We start from the raw sequence: 15108 nt of genomic DNA, 5'->3' as shown, positions 1-15108 counted from the left end.
GTCCTTTTCAGAATCCAGGCGAGACTGGGTTGCTCTGACAGCACTGCAGTAAAAATACGAGAGCTCCAGAGGAGAGCCACAGCTGTCCTTTCACATATTCTAGGAGCCACATTAAGAAAAGAAACCAATGAAGTGACTGAGGTTATGTATTTATTTAATTCAATATATCCAAAATATTAGTGTGTTACTTTATCAGGCACTCAATATAAAACATTGAGAGACTCTCCGTCCCCCCCCCCCCCCCCCCTTTCTCGGTGCTTGGGAATCTGGTGTGTATCTTCTCCGGAGAGCAGCTCTCAGCCTGGACTAGTTGCTGTCGATCAGGTGCTCGGTCATCACATGTAGCTAGTGGCTGTCATATTGTACAGGGCTCCTCCTGAGTTGTAGCTCCCACTCAGTGCCAGCCCTCTGTTTCTCCCCCAGAGGAGCAGATGACAAGGGCTGCATGGCAGGTCCATCAATGGCATCTATCTTTCATCTCTAGCCAGCCTGATATATTGGGGCAATGCACAGTTGAATTAACGCAGCAGATGCCTTAGTGGAAGCAGAAGACCTTCACTCTGGTTCTGGACTTTTGTGCTTTTCTTCTCTACTTTGCTTCTTCTTCTTGGACTCCGAAGTTTAAAATGTTGACAGCCCCCTGCACCCACTCCCCCTGCAAATTAATCCAAACTGTCTGAATTTTTAGATTTTGTCAGCCTCTGTTGAATCAGAAGACCTTTCGAATGACCTGAGGTCTTGAAAAGCAGGGCACCATGGCAAGCATTTTCTAGGATTTCTAAAATATAGCAACCTTGGGGGTGGAAGTGATCTCTTCCTTTAAACCAAACACTCTAAGAGGAGGTGTCAGGAAAACTAGGTTCACACGGCAGTTTGATTGGTAGCAGGCCTCCCATATTTCAGCTTCCTGCTTTCCTGTCAGACATTGGATTTTGGTCTTTCCCGTCAGACATTGGATTTTGGTGGTTCAGCTGGAAGGGAGTAAAGGGACCAGTGTCCTGCCAACACTGATCCCAGCACTAATGGACTTTGGCATGGCGCCCTTTCAAAATGTCTGGGCATGGAGGACTAGAGACTGTTGGTGTTTAATAATTCAAGATAAGGGTTGGAAGAACATTATTCTAATGCGGCTCTTCCATTTCCAGAGGAATTTTTCACTGTGAAGAATAAACCAGTCTTACCTCGTCCTCATTTTACAGACGACAAGACCAAGCCGTTGAAAAATCGTTGGACTTTGCTGATGGCCTGGGTAGAAGTTGGGCAGAATCTACAGGACATCCTCATGCTTTTAAAAGACTTCTCCTTGTAAACCAAGCTCCTCTCTTATTCAAAACAACAGTTATCCAGTTAAAATATTTCACCCTAAAGTTGCATGAGGTTCTCAGGACCAGCTCTCAAAGCAAATTTTTATGTCATTCTCCGTAATAAGGCACTGCAGGTTAAGTGTTCATTCAAATGAAAGTTCTTTGTGGCTCAGTCACAAAGTGTGGAACAAATGCTCAAGTTCTCACTCTGGTCCCATGGAACCTAGGGGAACTCTTTATGGAAATAACCATTTAATATTTACTAAGTGTACACCAAGTCTTGTCAGGTTCTTCTAGATTGAGTTCCCTGAGTGACTATGGCTCCTTGCTTTTTGCATTCCCCATGTCCAGCATGGTGTGTAGAATGTGGTAGAGGCTCAGCAAGTTTTTTAATGAACAAAGAACAGAGAGATAATAGCACTTGATTTTTAGGGGCTTACAACTTCATAAGAACCAATGCAATTCCCTCTAAATGTAGTATTTCTAGACTGGAAGCCCATAAGGCTCTTCTCCTTACCTTGGGTATTATTAAAGTTCACTCCTGCTGTGGATTTTGGCCACCAAAACTGACTGTGTGGTTCACAACCACTTCTTGTACAAAATGGCAAGCTGTGTATCACTTAACTTTATTGGGTCTCTTTTAAATTTCTGGTGGGTTAAAATAAGTCTCATGTGCATAGAGGAGAGGGAGTTACACTGGTTGTGAATAACATTAACATTGTGGCAGGTGTCACATCTAGGCTGATACATGTAACTGCAGGGGAGACTGAGGAATGAATTTGATGCATACTCACCAACTGCCCATTTGCCCTTTTGGAACCCGAAGCGCAGACTGTTACGGGTTCTTGAAACTAAAGAAAGGACTTGACCAGAGTCCAAAAGAATTATTAATGGTGCCGGCAGAGTTGTAATTCACATCCATAGAAACCAGCTTTGATTTCATTGTCTCAAGGCCGGTAGGGATGGAAAATATTTACTCTGAGAACTGCCCGTCTTACTGTTAAATAATCTGCATATTGTTAAGCAGTCACTCCCGTGGATGTTACCTCCAGATCTCTGGGGAGACCAACTTCAGAGCTTCTCAGAGTTGTTGCTGATGTGCTGAAGGCATGGGCATGATCTCTGTGTGGGCTACATTTGTGTACTCTCCCTTGGTTACAGGCTTTACCCTGTAGGTTCAGTCATGGAGCAGGGAGGTTAGGACGTGGTGTGTTATCTAGTTGGGGTATGGAGAAGCATATAAACCGATCAGAAGACAAACGAGTGATTTCCTCGGTGGTTCTTACTGATCCAGGGAAGGGACTAGAGCTGCCAGGGCGGTCTGGCTTGAAGTGGACTTTGAAGTAGCCCTTTAGTGTTGGCGTAATGGGATACACAGACAGGTGGAGAGGAGGAGGGGAAGGAGGGCATCCCAGCAGGTGAAGAAAACACATCCACGAGGAAAAGAGAAAGAAGTGGGCCTGGTGTGTGGGCGCAGACAGGAGCAGGACGCTATTGTCAGTGAGGAGAGGGGAAGAGGCCACGTGAAGAGGAGATGTATCCCAGCCTTCTTGTTTGGGATTTTCACTTTGCATCCTAGCTTTGTATATTCTTAAGCAAGAGAAATGACCCAAATGAAGGCTATGTTCAGTGAAGTTTAGATTTTCCTGAAGTTTGGACTGCAGAATGAAGAGGTTGGAGTAGACTTGCTTGGAGGTTTCTGTAATAATCCGGGTGTAAGTGCTGGTGTTGAAATGGATCAGACATCCTAGGAGCAGACAGACCTTAGAAGATTGAAGACAAGGGAAGACTGATCAATTCGATTACTCAATTATTTTGGAGTAAATGTTTCTTTGATAGGAGACAGAAGTCACTGATAGAAATAGGGAATTAGAGGGAAAGACCAGTTTCCTGGTCGGGGTGGGAGGTTTTGCCTTGCGGCATGTGAAATAACACCACCACTTCTGAGTGGAGGTGCACTGGAGAAATTCGTCAGGAACGGGGCTATCCCCAGAGCCACGTGGACTCCGTGGACATGTGCGTCTCATGCTCAGAACAGAATCAGGTTCAAAACTCTACACGAATGTGTCCCATCTGTGTTTGAAAACTTCACTGTCTTTGGCCTCTGAGGTCGTAATTGTTCGTTAGAAGATTTTACATTCCACCAATGTTTAACCCTCTGGCCCTGGAGACGTCCCGTTATTAAGCTGTTTGTTGGTAGTTGCTGTAGCAATAGTTTGTCAATCACTTCGAGCCAGGATGGCTGCCTGTGGGGTTCTGGTGGGATTCCCTACTGCGTACGCTCAGCTCCCGAACCTCCCACTAACCTCCTCATAGCAGCATTTCTCCCTGGCACCTCGGACTTGCTGCACAGAAAACGGAGTTCCCTAGGTGTGTCTGTCCTTTCCCAGGCTTATGTTCATCTACCTTCCTCTTCCTCCCAGTCTCTCCCAGATTCCTTGCAACCCGGGGCTCCTGCATGCCCCGTGCCATGGTTAAGGAACACAGATCAGATCATGTCACTGGGGCATGAAGCATTTTCCTGGTTTCAAGTGATGGCCTGTATTTGCTTGAAGTGTGGAAAAGACCACAGGGGCCCTTCAGCGTGGCATAGACATGCCTCTTCAGCTGCTGTCCAGGCTGAGCTCTTTACTTCTCCGGTGTTTACTGAGTAAATCCTGACCTTTCTCCTCTCACGGGTGAATGACCCAGCCTTCCGGCCCTGGTTTCTGAGGGTCGCTTTCGCTCCACAGCGCCCCCTAGCTCTACACAGGGTACTACATGTCTAGGTTAGGGTCTGTCCGCTGTTAGCAGGGGAGCCCCACGAAGGCACAAACCATGATCCCTCATCTTTTGACACTCTCCCACCCTTGGAAATCTTTAGTTTTTAATGTGCTAAAATTACTCGGACTGACAGTTGGAAAGGCGAATGTAAAACCCTCCATGTAGCAAAACTTTCTTGAGCCTATGCTATGTCCAAGACACTTCCCTCTCTGCTGGTTGCAGAACACAGCAGCCACTGTTCTTCCAGAAAGCAGTTTGGCATATGAGACCCAATAACAGGAAAAAACACTGTGCTGAGAAATGTTTATTACATTGTTCTTTATTATATTGTGAACATTATCGGGATGTCTAGCCAGAGGGAAATAGTTAAGTTTGACATCTAAGAAATGATCTGTTATATTATAAAAAGACTTTCTAAGTGTGAGTAACGTAAGAAAATGTTCAGTAGAAAAAAAAAAATCAGGATCCCAAACTGTTAGATGATATGACCAACAATATACATAAAGTGCAAAGGAAAAAAACTGAAGAAAATATCAAGAGATTATCTTTATAAGCACGGAGGAGAGTTTAAAAAAAAAGATTATTTATTAGAAACAGTGTAAGCAGGGGGAGAAGCAGAGGGATAGGGAGATAAGCAGACTCCCTGCTGAGCAAGAAGCCTGACAAGGGGCTTGATGTCAGGACCCTGAGATCAAGACCTAAGCCAAAATCATGTCAGGTGCTTAACCAAATGAGCCGCCTGGGTGCCCCGAGGAGAGTTTTGAATAATGTTTTCTTTTCGTGGTATATTCTAGATGTTCTTTAATTTATTTTTAGAGATTTTATATTTATTCAAGAGAGAGAACACGAGTAGGGGGAGGAGCAGAGGGAGAAACAGGCTCCCCACTGAGCAGGGAGTCTGACGCTGCACTCCATCCCAGGACCCCAAGATCATGACCTGAGGCAAAAGCAGATGCTTAACCAAGGGAGCCCCTCAGCTGCCCCTAAAATTCATTTTAAAGCATCTAGAAAAGGGGTGCCTGGGTGGCTCAGTCATTAAGCATCTGCCTTCAGCTCAGGTCATGATTCTGGTGTCCAGGGATCAAGCCCTGCACTGGGCTCCCTGCCCAGTGGGGAGCCTGCTTCTCCCTCTGCTCCTCCCCCTACTCATGCTCTCTCTCTCTCAGATAAATAAATAAAATCTTTAAAAAAAATAAAATGAGGGCACCTGGGTGGCTCAGTGGGTTAAGCCTCTGCCTTTGGCTCAGGTCACGATCTCAGGGTCCTGGGATGGAGCCCCGCATCAGGCTCTCTGCTCAGTGGGGAGCTGCTTCCTCCTTTCTCTCTCCCTGCCTCTCTGCCTACTTGTGATCTCTCTCTCTCTGTCAAATAAATAAATAAAATCTTTAAAAAATAAAAATGAGTATTAATAATAGAGACAACAACAAGATAAGTTAACTAGATACTTTCCTGCTTTTTGGGACCATACCTCTTAAAAACTCATTTTGGTTTCCCCCCTACAGTTTGAAGATCTGAACACAGTTGCCGAGTGTCTGTTTTCTCTGGTCAACGGCGATGACATGTTTGCGACCTTCGCTCAAATCCAGCAGAAGAGCATATTGGTGTGGCTGTTTAGTCGCCTATACTTGTACTCCTTCATCAGTCTTTTCATATATATGATCCTCAGCTTGTTCATCGCACTGATTACAGATTCCTACGACACCATTAAGGTCAGTCACATTTCCTGCCAAAAAAACGACAACAAATTCTGTATGGGTTGGAACATTGGAAAATGCTATGCTTTTTTTTTTTTTAAATTAAAATTGTACTCTTTTATTTGGATTTTGAGATTTTTCTAGAAAAGAAACTTCGTAGGTGCTGGTGGTGAATTTCAGATATGCATTTCGGGCATTGTCCCTGTCACCCAGACCGAGGCGGACTGGTTTGGAGGTGTGTTGCAAAAGAGAAAGGATGTGGGTCCCAATGGGCTGAGTTAGGTCAGTCAGGGAGTTGGGCTGTCAGTCTCCACAGTGGCAGCTGTACCTGCCCGTCTTGGAACTTAAGCTTAGAATAATAAGCTTCAGCGATAAGGGATGACGGCCACCTTGACAGCATGTCCAGATGCAGGCACGCCTGGACGCTGCACGACATGGCCATCTGCGTGGTGCAGGTTTCCTTGAGATGATGAAAACTTAGGCTTTCGTGGCTGCCTCGCCTCTTACCTCCCTCAGCCGCCCTGTGGTCTGTGTGCTTTCAGACCGATCTGCATTGTTGCTCTGTAGCTCACAGGAAACTCTGTGCCCCCTCGTGGGATGGCCCCTCCACAGCAGAGGGTCGTGCTTGGAAAATCCCATTTCAGGACCCGCATCTGAGCACCCAGAGGTATTATGTCAATGCCTTGGGGTTTTGTCCTCTTCTTAAACTCAAACTAATTCGGAAGAAGACCATCCATTGAGGGGCGCCTGGATGGCTCAGTTGGTTAAGCATCTGCCTTTGGCTCAGGTCATGATCTCAGGGTCCTGGGATCAAGCCCACGTTGGGCTCCCTCAGCAAGGGAGCCTGCTTCTCCCTCTTCCTCTGCCTGCTGTTCCCCCTGCTTGTGCTCTCACTCTCTCTGACAAATAAGTAAAATCTTAAAAAAAAGAAAAAAAGAGAAGAAGAAGAAGAAGAAAACAACAATGACAATGACCACCGTCCACTGGAAATGCTCCCGAGTGCTTTGTCAATGGGGAGACAAGTGCTCACATGGGGATGGGTGGTTGGCTCTAGTAGCAGGGCTGGGCATGGAGATGGGAACTGCACACTTTTGCCCTGGGGGTTCCTGTCTTTGATGAGGCTGTGGCCCTGGGAGTGGGTCAAGCCTCGGTGCCCTCAGGAACCATGGGACAAGCGGGGTCTCAGGCAGGGTCTTTTTGTCTACTGGGAAGAACTTGCTGCCTTCTGCCCCACTGAGTGTCCAACTTCTATAAAAGTAGAGGAAACAGGCCTTTCTCCTCTCTAGACTCTATACTGGCAGTGAGAGAAAGGGGAGATCTTATCTGGTCTTATAATTAGCATTAAAATTTTAGACTTTTGACTATTTCCTTCATCCCCCTTACTAACCCAGCCCTCCCCTGCCCAGCCATGGCTTGCTTTCTGGGACTTTCGGATTGTTTCTGTTCCCATGGTAGCCCTGGCTTGGCTTTTAGGACTGACAGATTGATGCATCACTGTTAATATCAGATCTTGGATCTGAGTGAGCAATGTGGGAGAGTTTTATTTTAGCCAAGGTGGGTTTGATGTGTTGACAAAGGGAGCAGTTTCTCATGCTCTATAAATAAGGTAACAACACTGTGTACTTTTTACAGAAATACCAACAGAATGGGTTTCCTGAAACGGATCTTCAGGAATTCCTGAAGGAGTGTAGTAGCAAAGAGAAGTATCAGAAAGAGTCCTCAGCCTTCTTGTCATGCGTCTGCTGCCTGAGGAGGTCAGTATGGTGTTTAGTCAGGTCTCCATGCTCCTACGATGAGCTTCTCCATGGCCTTAACAAAGAGTTCTTCTAAGGTTTACTCTGCACTCAGAAATCAGCTCATTGTGGGAAATGATTTGTCTTTCATTTTCTTTCCTCCCACTGAAACTGGCTTCAGAAATGAATTATTTCTTTTAAAACGGGGTAGAAAGCCACATGACATGGTTGAAATCTCTTGGGGCTATTATGAGACTCTAATGGGAAGTCATGAGTTATGTCCCTAAAGTTAAGAAGGTGAACTCTGAGGTGGCCACGTAAGAGGTCCAAACTCTTATTTTTAGAGGTGGAGCTCTGGGAATGTCCAAGGCCTTTTCCCTTGCTGCAATACTGGGTACAAATAACCGTTCTTGAGCAGAGTGGGAAACCTGCTTGAGAGGAGGCCTTGTCTGGGAGCACACATCAGGAGCTCTACCTTGACCAACTTGGCTCGTGTCAGCAGGACACTCAAGCAAATGGTCTATACCTCGACGGCAAAACATCCACATGGTGTTTTGGGGGCTAGAATGGAGGTCAGATGAGGATAGTTTTCTTGATTGTACCCTTGTTTGTTTTCATGTGAAGTCAGAGGTGGGGTTGTTAACTAAAAATACCCCCTACCCATGTTTTCTGAGAAGAATTCTCTAAACCAAATTCCTGAAGGCAGACGGAAGAACATAATTGCTACTTAAAACCACAAGATGTATTTTCTCTTAATCAATTCATACCGCATCTTGGGATTTTGAAATGATATGATTGAGCATTTCCAAAGAATGTCTGATAAATACGAAATGAGGTCTTCTGAGAAAAGTGAAGTTTTAAAAAATCACATTTCTTCCTCTCAGAGCATTAAATTGTTGCCATAGGAGCTGAGATAAAGGGAAATTAACTTTCCTAATAGACAGCTACTGCCCAAGAGGCACCTTGTATAAGAAAAGTCTTGTGAAGTTGCTCCTTCTCATGTGTATTTAACTGTAAAGAAAAAATATTCATCAGAGAAAGTAATTGTGAATTCTGCAAAGTAACCAGTCAGTCTTTAGTGTTTGGTTTTTGGACCTTGGTGTGCATCACAAAAAGCCACAGGTGATTTTTTAAATATTTTCTCATGCAGCCATATGGAATGAGTAAAAGGTTTAAGGGGTAGAGGAGAAAAGTTCTTGATCAGATTGGGTCTGAGGGCTGAGAAGAAGTAGCAGTATCAGCAGACTGTCCTCTGTATGCTGTGCTAGGGGCCATTGAGAAGATGCTGGTTCAGGGGAGTGTCTGCTGGTCATGATGAATGAAAGAATTAAATGGAATGAAGGCATCCACCAAGGAAGTCAACTGAAGAACTAAAATGTTGAAAGTTTTGAGCAAAGGGATCTCAAAAATGAAAACAGTAGTGTCTGTTACTAAAGATGGTCATGGGTGAAGTCAGCTAGAGCGGTTTGACTTGACTCATCAGATCAAGGCCTGGATCCTGGGCAGATTTGGATGGACCCTGATGAGAGTAAATGAAGGTCATGGGACTGAGGCAGGGAATGGATTGTTCTGAGAATAAGTGATGGCTTTGACTCCATCAAAAACTCAGCACCCCTGCGTGTGTTTAAAGGCTACAAATCTAAGAATGGTTTAAAATTGAGCAAAGCCGTAAATGGAGAGTAAATATTGGAGAAGGACCTCACTGAGGGAACCTAGAGATTGCGGGCATCACAAATGTTGGTTTCGGGACCCCCAGCTGGTGCCTGTGACTGACAGCCCCAGCTATCACAGCTTTGCCTCCTGCAGAGCACAGACGGGTGTCACTCTCTTTTAATCAAGCAGTCCGGCGACCACCACAGACTGATTCACCTTCAAATTATTGCCAGAGCCTCTAGCCTGATCCTCAGAAGACCTGAGTTTCTGTTTTGGAACCTACCGGTTACTGAATGTGTCCCCTGAGCTCTCCTTAACCTCCTGATCTTTCTTTCCAGTGCCACCAGACTGTGACATACGACCTCTGAAATGTCTTCCAGTTCTAATGTGATGTAATTCTTTGGAAAGATCTACTGGGATGGACAGTTGCAGAGTTGAGCTTTCCCCTTCTCCGCTGCAGTACAGGGGAGAATCTGTTGTAGCCATTGAGTGAGGCTTTGTCAATATAAGGAGATGCAGGGTCCCAGGACAGGGACAGCTCCTCAGATATGCCAAAGGCATCCACTCAAACCAAAAATAATGTGCATTGTCCTTCTTAGCCTTTCTTCCTCTTCCATGTGACACTCAGCAGCTCTAGAACCTAAAGTAGTCCTCTTCCATCTCAAAGATTTTGAAATCATTGTTTTCTCTTTCTTTGTCTCCCTTTCTGATACAGGAAAAGAAGTGAGGACCGCTTGATACCTGTCACCTAAAGTCCTTCTGCTAAAGATAACCAAGTTTCAGGCCTAACTTTACCGAGTGACAATGCAGAGGGACCCTGAACAACTTGGACCAGCACTCCCCAAAATACTGAATTATTTATTGGTGGAGCAGGAAAGAGGACTGTGAGCTGGTTGAACACAACTGAAGTTCCAAAGTTCCTCTTATGAACTTGGATGATAAAGCATAGACCGTAGTCAACTACTGGGCATAAGTGCAATAGAGCCATGATAATGACATTCCGCTTCGGACTTTAATTTATGATGACACAGTGGTGGGATGGAAAAAGGTATCAATTTCAGAGTGCTCAAAAACAATAGCACTTGAAGCCGTGCGTTGAAAGATGCGTGTTTATCATCCAATAAGTGTTTGTTTTAAAAGTGATAATTGGATTCAAAGACATTTGTTAATTCATGGTGTGTACAGCAATGAGGTTGGTTGCAATACTAAATTAAAAATTCCAAGCTGGAGAACTAGTAAGCCTTTTAAAGAGCACACTTACATCAACAAAAAGACCACTTGTAGTGGACATGTCTGGGCCTATTTGTGTGTGTGTGTGTGTGTGTCAGCATGACAGGAAGCAACTGTTGGCATGGTCAGTGGGATAAACTAGAAACAGTCATTTGGAGACCTTGTCACTTGTGCTGAGTGTTGACAGTACCTGTGACATGTGGACGTGAACTGTAGCAGTGCTCACTCATTGTAACAGTTGAACTCTACTATGGTGGTGATTTGCCCTCGTCAAGCAAATAAAGATGGTATTTTTTCCCCCAAATAAATTTATTTTTATCACAACAAAAGGAGCCGCTGCTATTTTTTTTAATGTAGTATTTCTTAATATCCACTGAGTGCAAAATTCAGATCATATCTCTTTTAACTATCTGGTCTCCAAATAGGATTTCTCACTTTCTTAAAGGCAGTGAAGGAAGGGTTAATGTATAGAAGTTATTCAATAAATATTTATGATAATGACTTGAGAGTTAGATCACTTCATGCATGGATTTATCTCTACTGTCACTACCTTTTAGGGGTCAACTATTTTAAATTTCTTAGAGAAGAACAGAATTTGAATTAAGCAGGACACTCATCCCAAGGTTCTCCCTCTTTTTTCCCTGCTCCTCCCTGCCAAGCCCCTTTCAGATTTCCTTTCCCATACTCTGCCCTTTCCCCCCACGCCCCCTTTCACCAAATCTAGGCCAAGAAAATCATTCACTTAATACCATTAAAATTAATAAGTAACTCATGTCTACACACAAGATACTTTGCTAAAGTGATCATTTTAGTTAACTTTATTAAAAAAAAAGATTATTTGAGAGAGAAAGAACATGAGTGGAGCGGGGGAGGGGCAAAGGGAGAGGAAGAAGCAGACTTCACGCTGAGCAGAGAGCCCAATTTGGGGCTCGATCCCAGAACCCTGAGACCACAACCCAAGCTAAAAGTAGATGCTTAATCAACTGAGCCACCCAGGTGCCACATTTTAGTTAACTTCTTACTGAAAAATGTCAAGTTATATTCAACTTTTAAACTAAGGGACCACTTAACTGGTAGTTCTAGGGTCATTCCCAAGACTCCAGAATCAGGTATGCGATTGGATCACTCGCTCACTTCTGAGTACACCCCCAGTATTTAGTCTCTGAATAGAACTGCTATTAAAGCCCTCTGTAGTCTGCAGCTGTGTGACGGTCATTTGAATAGAAGATGAATGATGGTCTTCTGTGCTCATGTTTTTCTTTTATTGGCTTTCATGTTTCCTTTTCTCTCTTTTCCCTCTAGATAAACAAAACACTTTCAGGAAGAAAACTCTTTTTCAAGGTTACCCTCTGACCATGGAAGCCTTGTTTTCTCTCTTTTTAGTAATTTTAAATGGTTGCCATTTTGCCAATGGTATTATCCATTGAGGTTTTATTGAACAATGTTGCTTTCACAGTTCTGCTCATAGACACATCTGGGGAAAACCATTTTCTCTCCCACCCAGGCCTCTGCTTGGAGAGTTCATCATGGAAGGTGGCAGATGTATTCTCCTTGGTTCTGTTGGTTTCATCCTGGGATCTCCAACCCTTGAGGATGACCCTCCCAGCCAGATGCTACTCCCTGGAGCTTGTTGACTGGAGGTGGGAGGAAAGAGTCTGGGCGTGGGAGCCATCTGGAGTGACTCGAGTGAAAGTCCAAGCTTCCTCTGGAGCTCTGTCCTTCTGAATGATGGTGATAAACCTCAACAGACTGTGGGATTTGCATGTCAGAGAACTCGGGTAAATCCGGCACTAAAATTGAAACCTGAGCCATTCTTTCCTTCTGATTCTTCTGTCATGTTTGTAAGTAGGTTCCACAGTATCAGACAATAGTGAAGACGTTAAGATGTTTAGTGTGCATCCCTTCTTCCTGGGCTCCTGTCCTCTTCCTACTGAGTCTCCTTGGACAGATCCCCCAGGGCCTCAGTTTCCTCATCTGTACAATGGGGACCAGGAGGATTAAATGAGTCAAACATTAAGTGCCTAGAACTGGGCATGGCTCCTGAGTGCCTGGTGAATGTTATGTCTTTGAGTAGTTTTTCTAGCATAGTGTACAAGTATGCAGATCTATTCACCTAGGCTGGCCAGGAAGATCTTTATTTTGTCGTGAGCTTACCACCCACTTTTAGTGGACTCTGTTCCCGTTAGGACTTTAAGTGTGGAAATACCCCACATCCAGTCCTGTGGGGAGTAGGCTTGGTGAACTGCTGCTGTGGTCTTGACCATGGTTTGTTCCTGCCACTGCAAAGATCCATGGTATGTAAAGATAATGAGTCCCATCATCTGAAGGATTCCCCTGTAGCCACCATTTATTTCGGTAACTTTGGATGACTAGATCATGCTTTACTCTTAACCATGTTCACCTTTGTTTTCATGTAACTCGAGCAAATTTTATTTTGCTACTCCTCACTTCAAGTTTGAACATCCCAACCATAACGTTATCGGAGTCTCTCTACAAAATTCAGAATAACATTACTTGTGAGACATACAGGAAGCAGCTCTTGTGGGACAGTAAGACCGAGGAACACCAGATGAACCCCTGAGCGTGGTGTTCAGATCGGAGGCACTTGAGGAAGGACCCTGAGCTCTAGACACAGGAGGGAAAATGTGGTGGGCCGAGTTGGAGCGAGGGCAGAGCATGTCTGCTTTCCCGTCCCTTCTATTTGAGATGCTTGATTTTGATGCCATGCAGCTTTGGGGCCCCATGACCTATGTGTTCCCAAAGGACCCCACATGGGATTTAATGCTTTGCCTGCACAACCTTGCAATTCTTAATATTTTTTGAGCAAGAGGCCCCACAAGTCATGTAGCAAATTCTCATGTTAGGACAGTGTAACTCAGTGATGACCTCAATGATTAAAGCGTGGTCCTTTAGGATAAAGCTAGAAACCCAGGATTGTACTTTGTCTTCAAACCAATGGAAATTTAATGAAAGGAAAGAGAGAACCTGAGTACATTGGCAGGTTGGACGCTGGCAGGTTGGACTCTGGGTTGCTCACTTTTCCCCTCATGCCTCATTTGCTTACTTTCTATTCCATGTGTTTCCCTTGACAGAGAGGCAGATGGGGGCAGTTCATCCTCTAAACTCCAGCATGTTCACCCAGGCACCATATGACATCTGACCTGGCTCAGCAAAGTCTTGTGGGACCTGCTCCCCAGGACAGTGGGACGCTTTCTCCAAGCTCTTTGCAGCCATTTGCTGTTTGAAGGGCCTGTCTTGAATGGGGAGATGTAAAATTGCTAAACATGCTGTGTGTTGGAGAAAAGAACATATTAGCACCGGGAAGACATCAAGATGAACCAAATCTCAGAACAGACATTCAGGTTCTTAGGGAAAACAATACAATTCAAGGCTGTCCTACCATGGGCTCCTTTCCAGCAAATGCTGCTGCAAACCAGTGGGTGAAAATGGTAGCAAATGTCTCTCCTGCCATCTGTCTCTGCCGGAGACCTGGGGAGTGAATGAGAAGCTAAATGAGTCACATACAACATTTCCACACCATCTTGTATAACAAGGACAGCACAACTCTGACTTCTTAAAGACCCCCGGGAGCTATTGGCTGTGGTAAATGGGAGAGACAATTTATTAGGGTGATGTATGTTTCTTAGTTTCTAATGATACATAAATTATCCCATGAGCCATGATACATATGGTTTAAAGAGAATTTTAAATGAAAGCAATTTTTTTTTTCCCAGCAACACTAATTGCCTAGCAGCAGTAAATTACTCATACCCCGCTGCCTGTGGGCTGTGGTCATTATTCTCTCCTTGAGGTTGTGCAGATGTCCCCCAAGAGGAATGTTTGCTATGACAAAGTGAATTTACATCTTCACTTGTGTGTCTTCCATGCTGGGTCTACCAGAGGAGAGAGTATTAATAGCACCATTTGGACCTAGCCCCGTGGGTTGCGCCAGCCTGCGTGTGTTATCCGTGATAGCCGGACAATGAGTTGGTCTTAGCTCTTGGTTGCCTTTGGGGGAAAATCAGGGAGCCGTTATCAATATTTAATTTTCTCCAGCTGGAGGGTTTGAGAGGTAGACTTGGCTAATAAGCATGGACATTTCCTAGATGACAAGTTGGCCAAGGGAAGTGATAAGCACCACTAATTTGGGGAAACACTAGGTAACCACATGATGTGTAGATGGAAAAAGGAGATGCTATTAAAGACCATTAATTCAATGCATATTTGTTGATTTCTAATACTGTAGTAGGTACTAAGGATGCAAGGAATGAATTCCATGATCTCTGGGCCCCAAGAAGTTTAGAGTCTAGTGGGGAAGACAACAATGTACAAAGCAAGGATAAGACAGGGTCACCCAAAGTGTTGTGTGAGAGCAGAATGGCCATAGCTCCTGCTTGTCTGAAGGATAAATTAAGGCTTCTTATGGAGAACTGGACAAGGTTGGAAATGAGACTTGAATAATAAGTTGTGCTTGGCCAGATGGCCGTGGTGTGGGGTCAGGGTAGAGCTTTCTGGAGGAAAGCAATGGTAGGGCAAAGGCATGGATATATGAGAGAACCCAACCAGTTACTAAAACTGTTTTGGGGTGGTTAGAATGCAGGTTATGTATTGAGGAAAGTAATAGAAGACAAGACCAGAGAAGTGGTAGGCAAGGCCATAGGGACCATAGGGACCAGGGAGCTACACGGCCAGAAAAGACAGCACTATGAAGGACGGATTAGATTTGGGTGA

General features: G+C 44.6%; 1 protein-coding gene across 5 annotated transcripts in view; it reads left to right on the top strand.

Annotated features, from left to right (window-relative positions):
• Positions 1 to 10706, top strand: part of MCOLN2 (mucolipin 2) — a 52754-nt gene extending 42048 nt beyond the window's left edge. For all 5 annotated transcript variants that reach the window (XM_032870269.1, XM_032870271.1, XM_032870270.1 and 2 more), the window contains exons 12-14: positions 5570 to 5776; positions 7394 to 7515; positions 9863 to 10706. In XM_032870269.1, coding sequence (XP_032726160.1) covers positions 5570 to 5776; positions 7394 to 7515; positions 9863 to 9899 — 366 coding nt within the window. In that variant the 3' untranslated portion in view covers positions 9900 to 10706. The remainder of the gene's footprint in view (positions 1 to 5569; positions 5777 to 7393; positions 7516 to 9862) is intronic.
• The last annotated feature ends 4402 nt before the right edge of the window (positions 10707 to 15108 follow it).

The sequence above is a fragment of the Lontra canadensis genome, unplaced genomic scaffold, assembly GCF_010015895.1.
Source record: "Lontra canadensis isolate GAN:19392208 unplaced genomic scaffold, GSC_riverotter_1.0 scaffold40, whole genome shotgun sequence".
Taxonomy (NCBI): domain Eukaryota; kingdom Metazoa; phylum Chordata; class Mammalia; order Carnivora; family Mustelidae; genus Lontra; species Lontra canadensis.
Note: the sequence above shows the minus strand (reverse complement) of the source record. Positions and strands in the feature narration are given on the sequence as shown.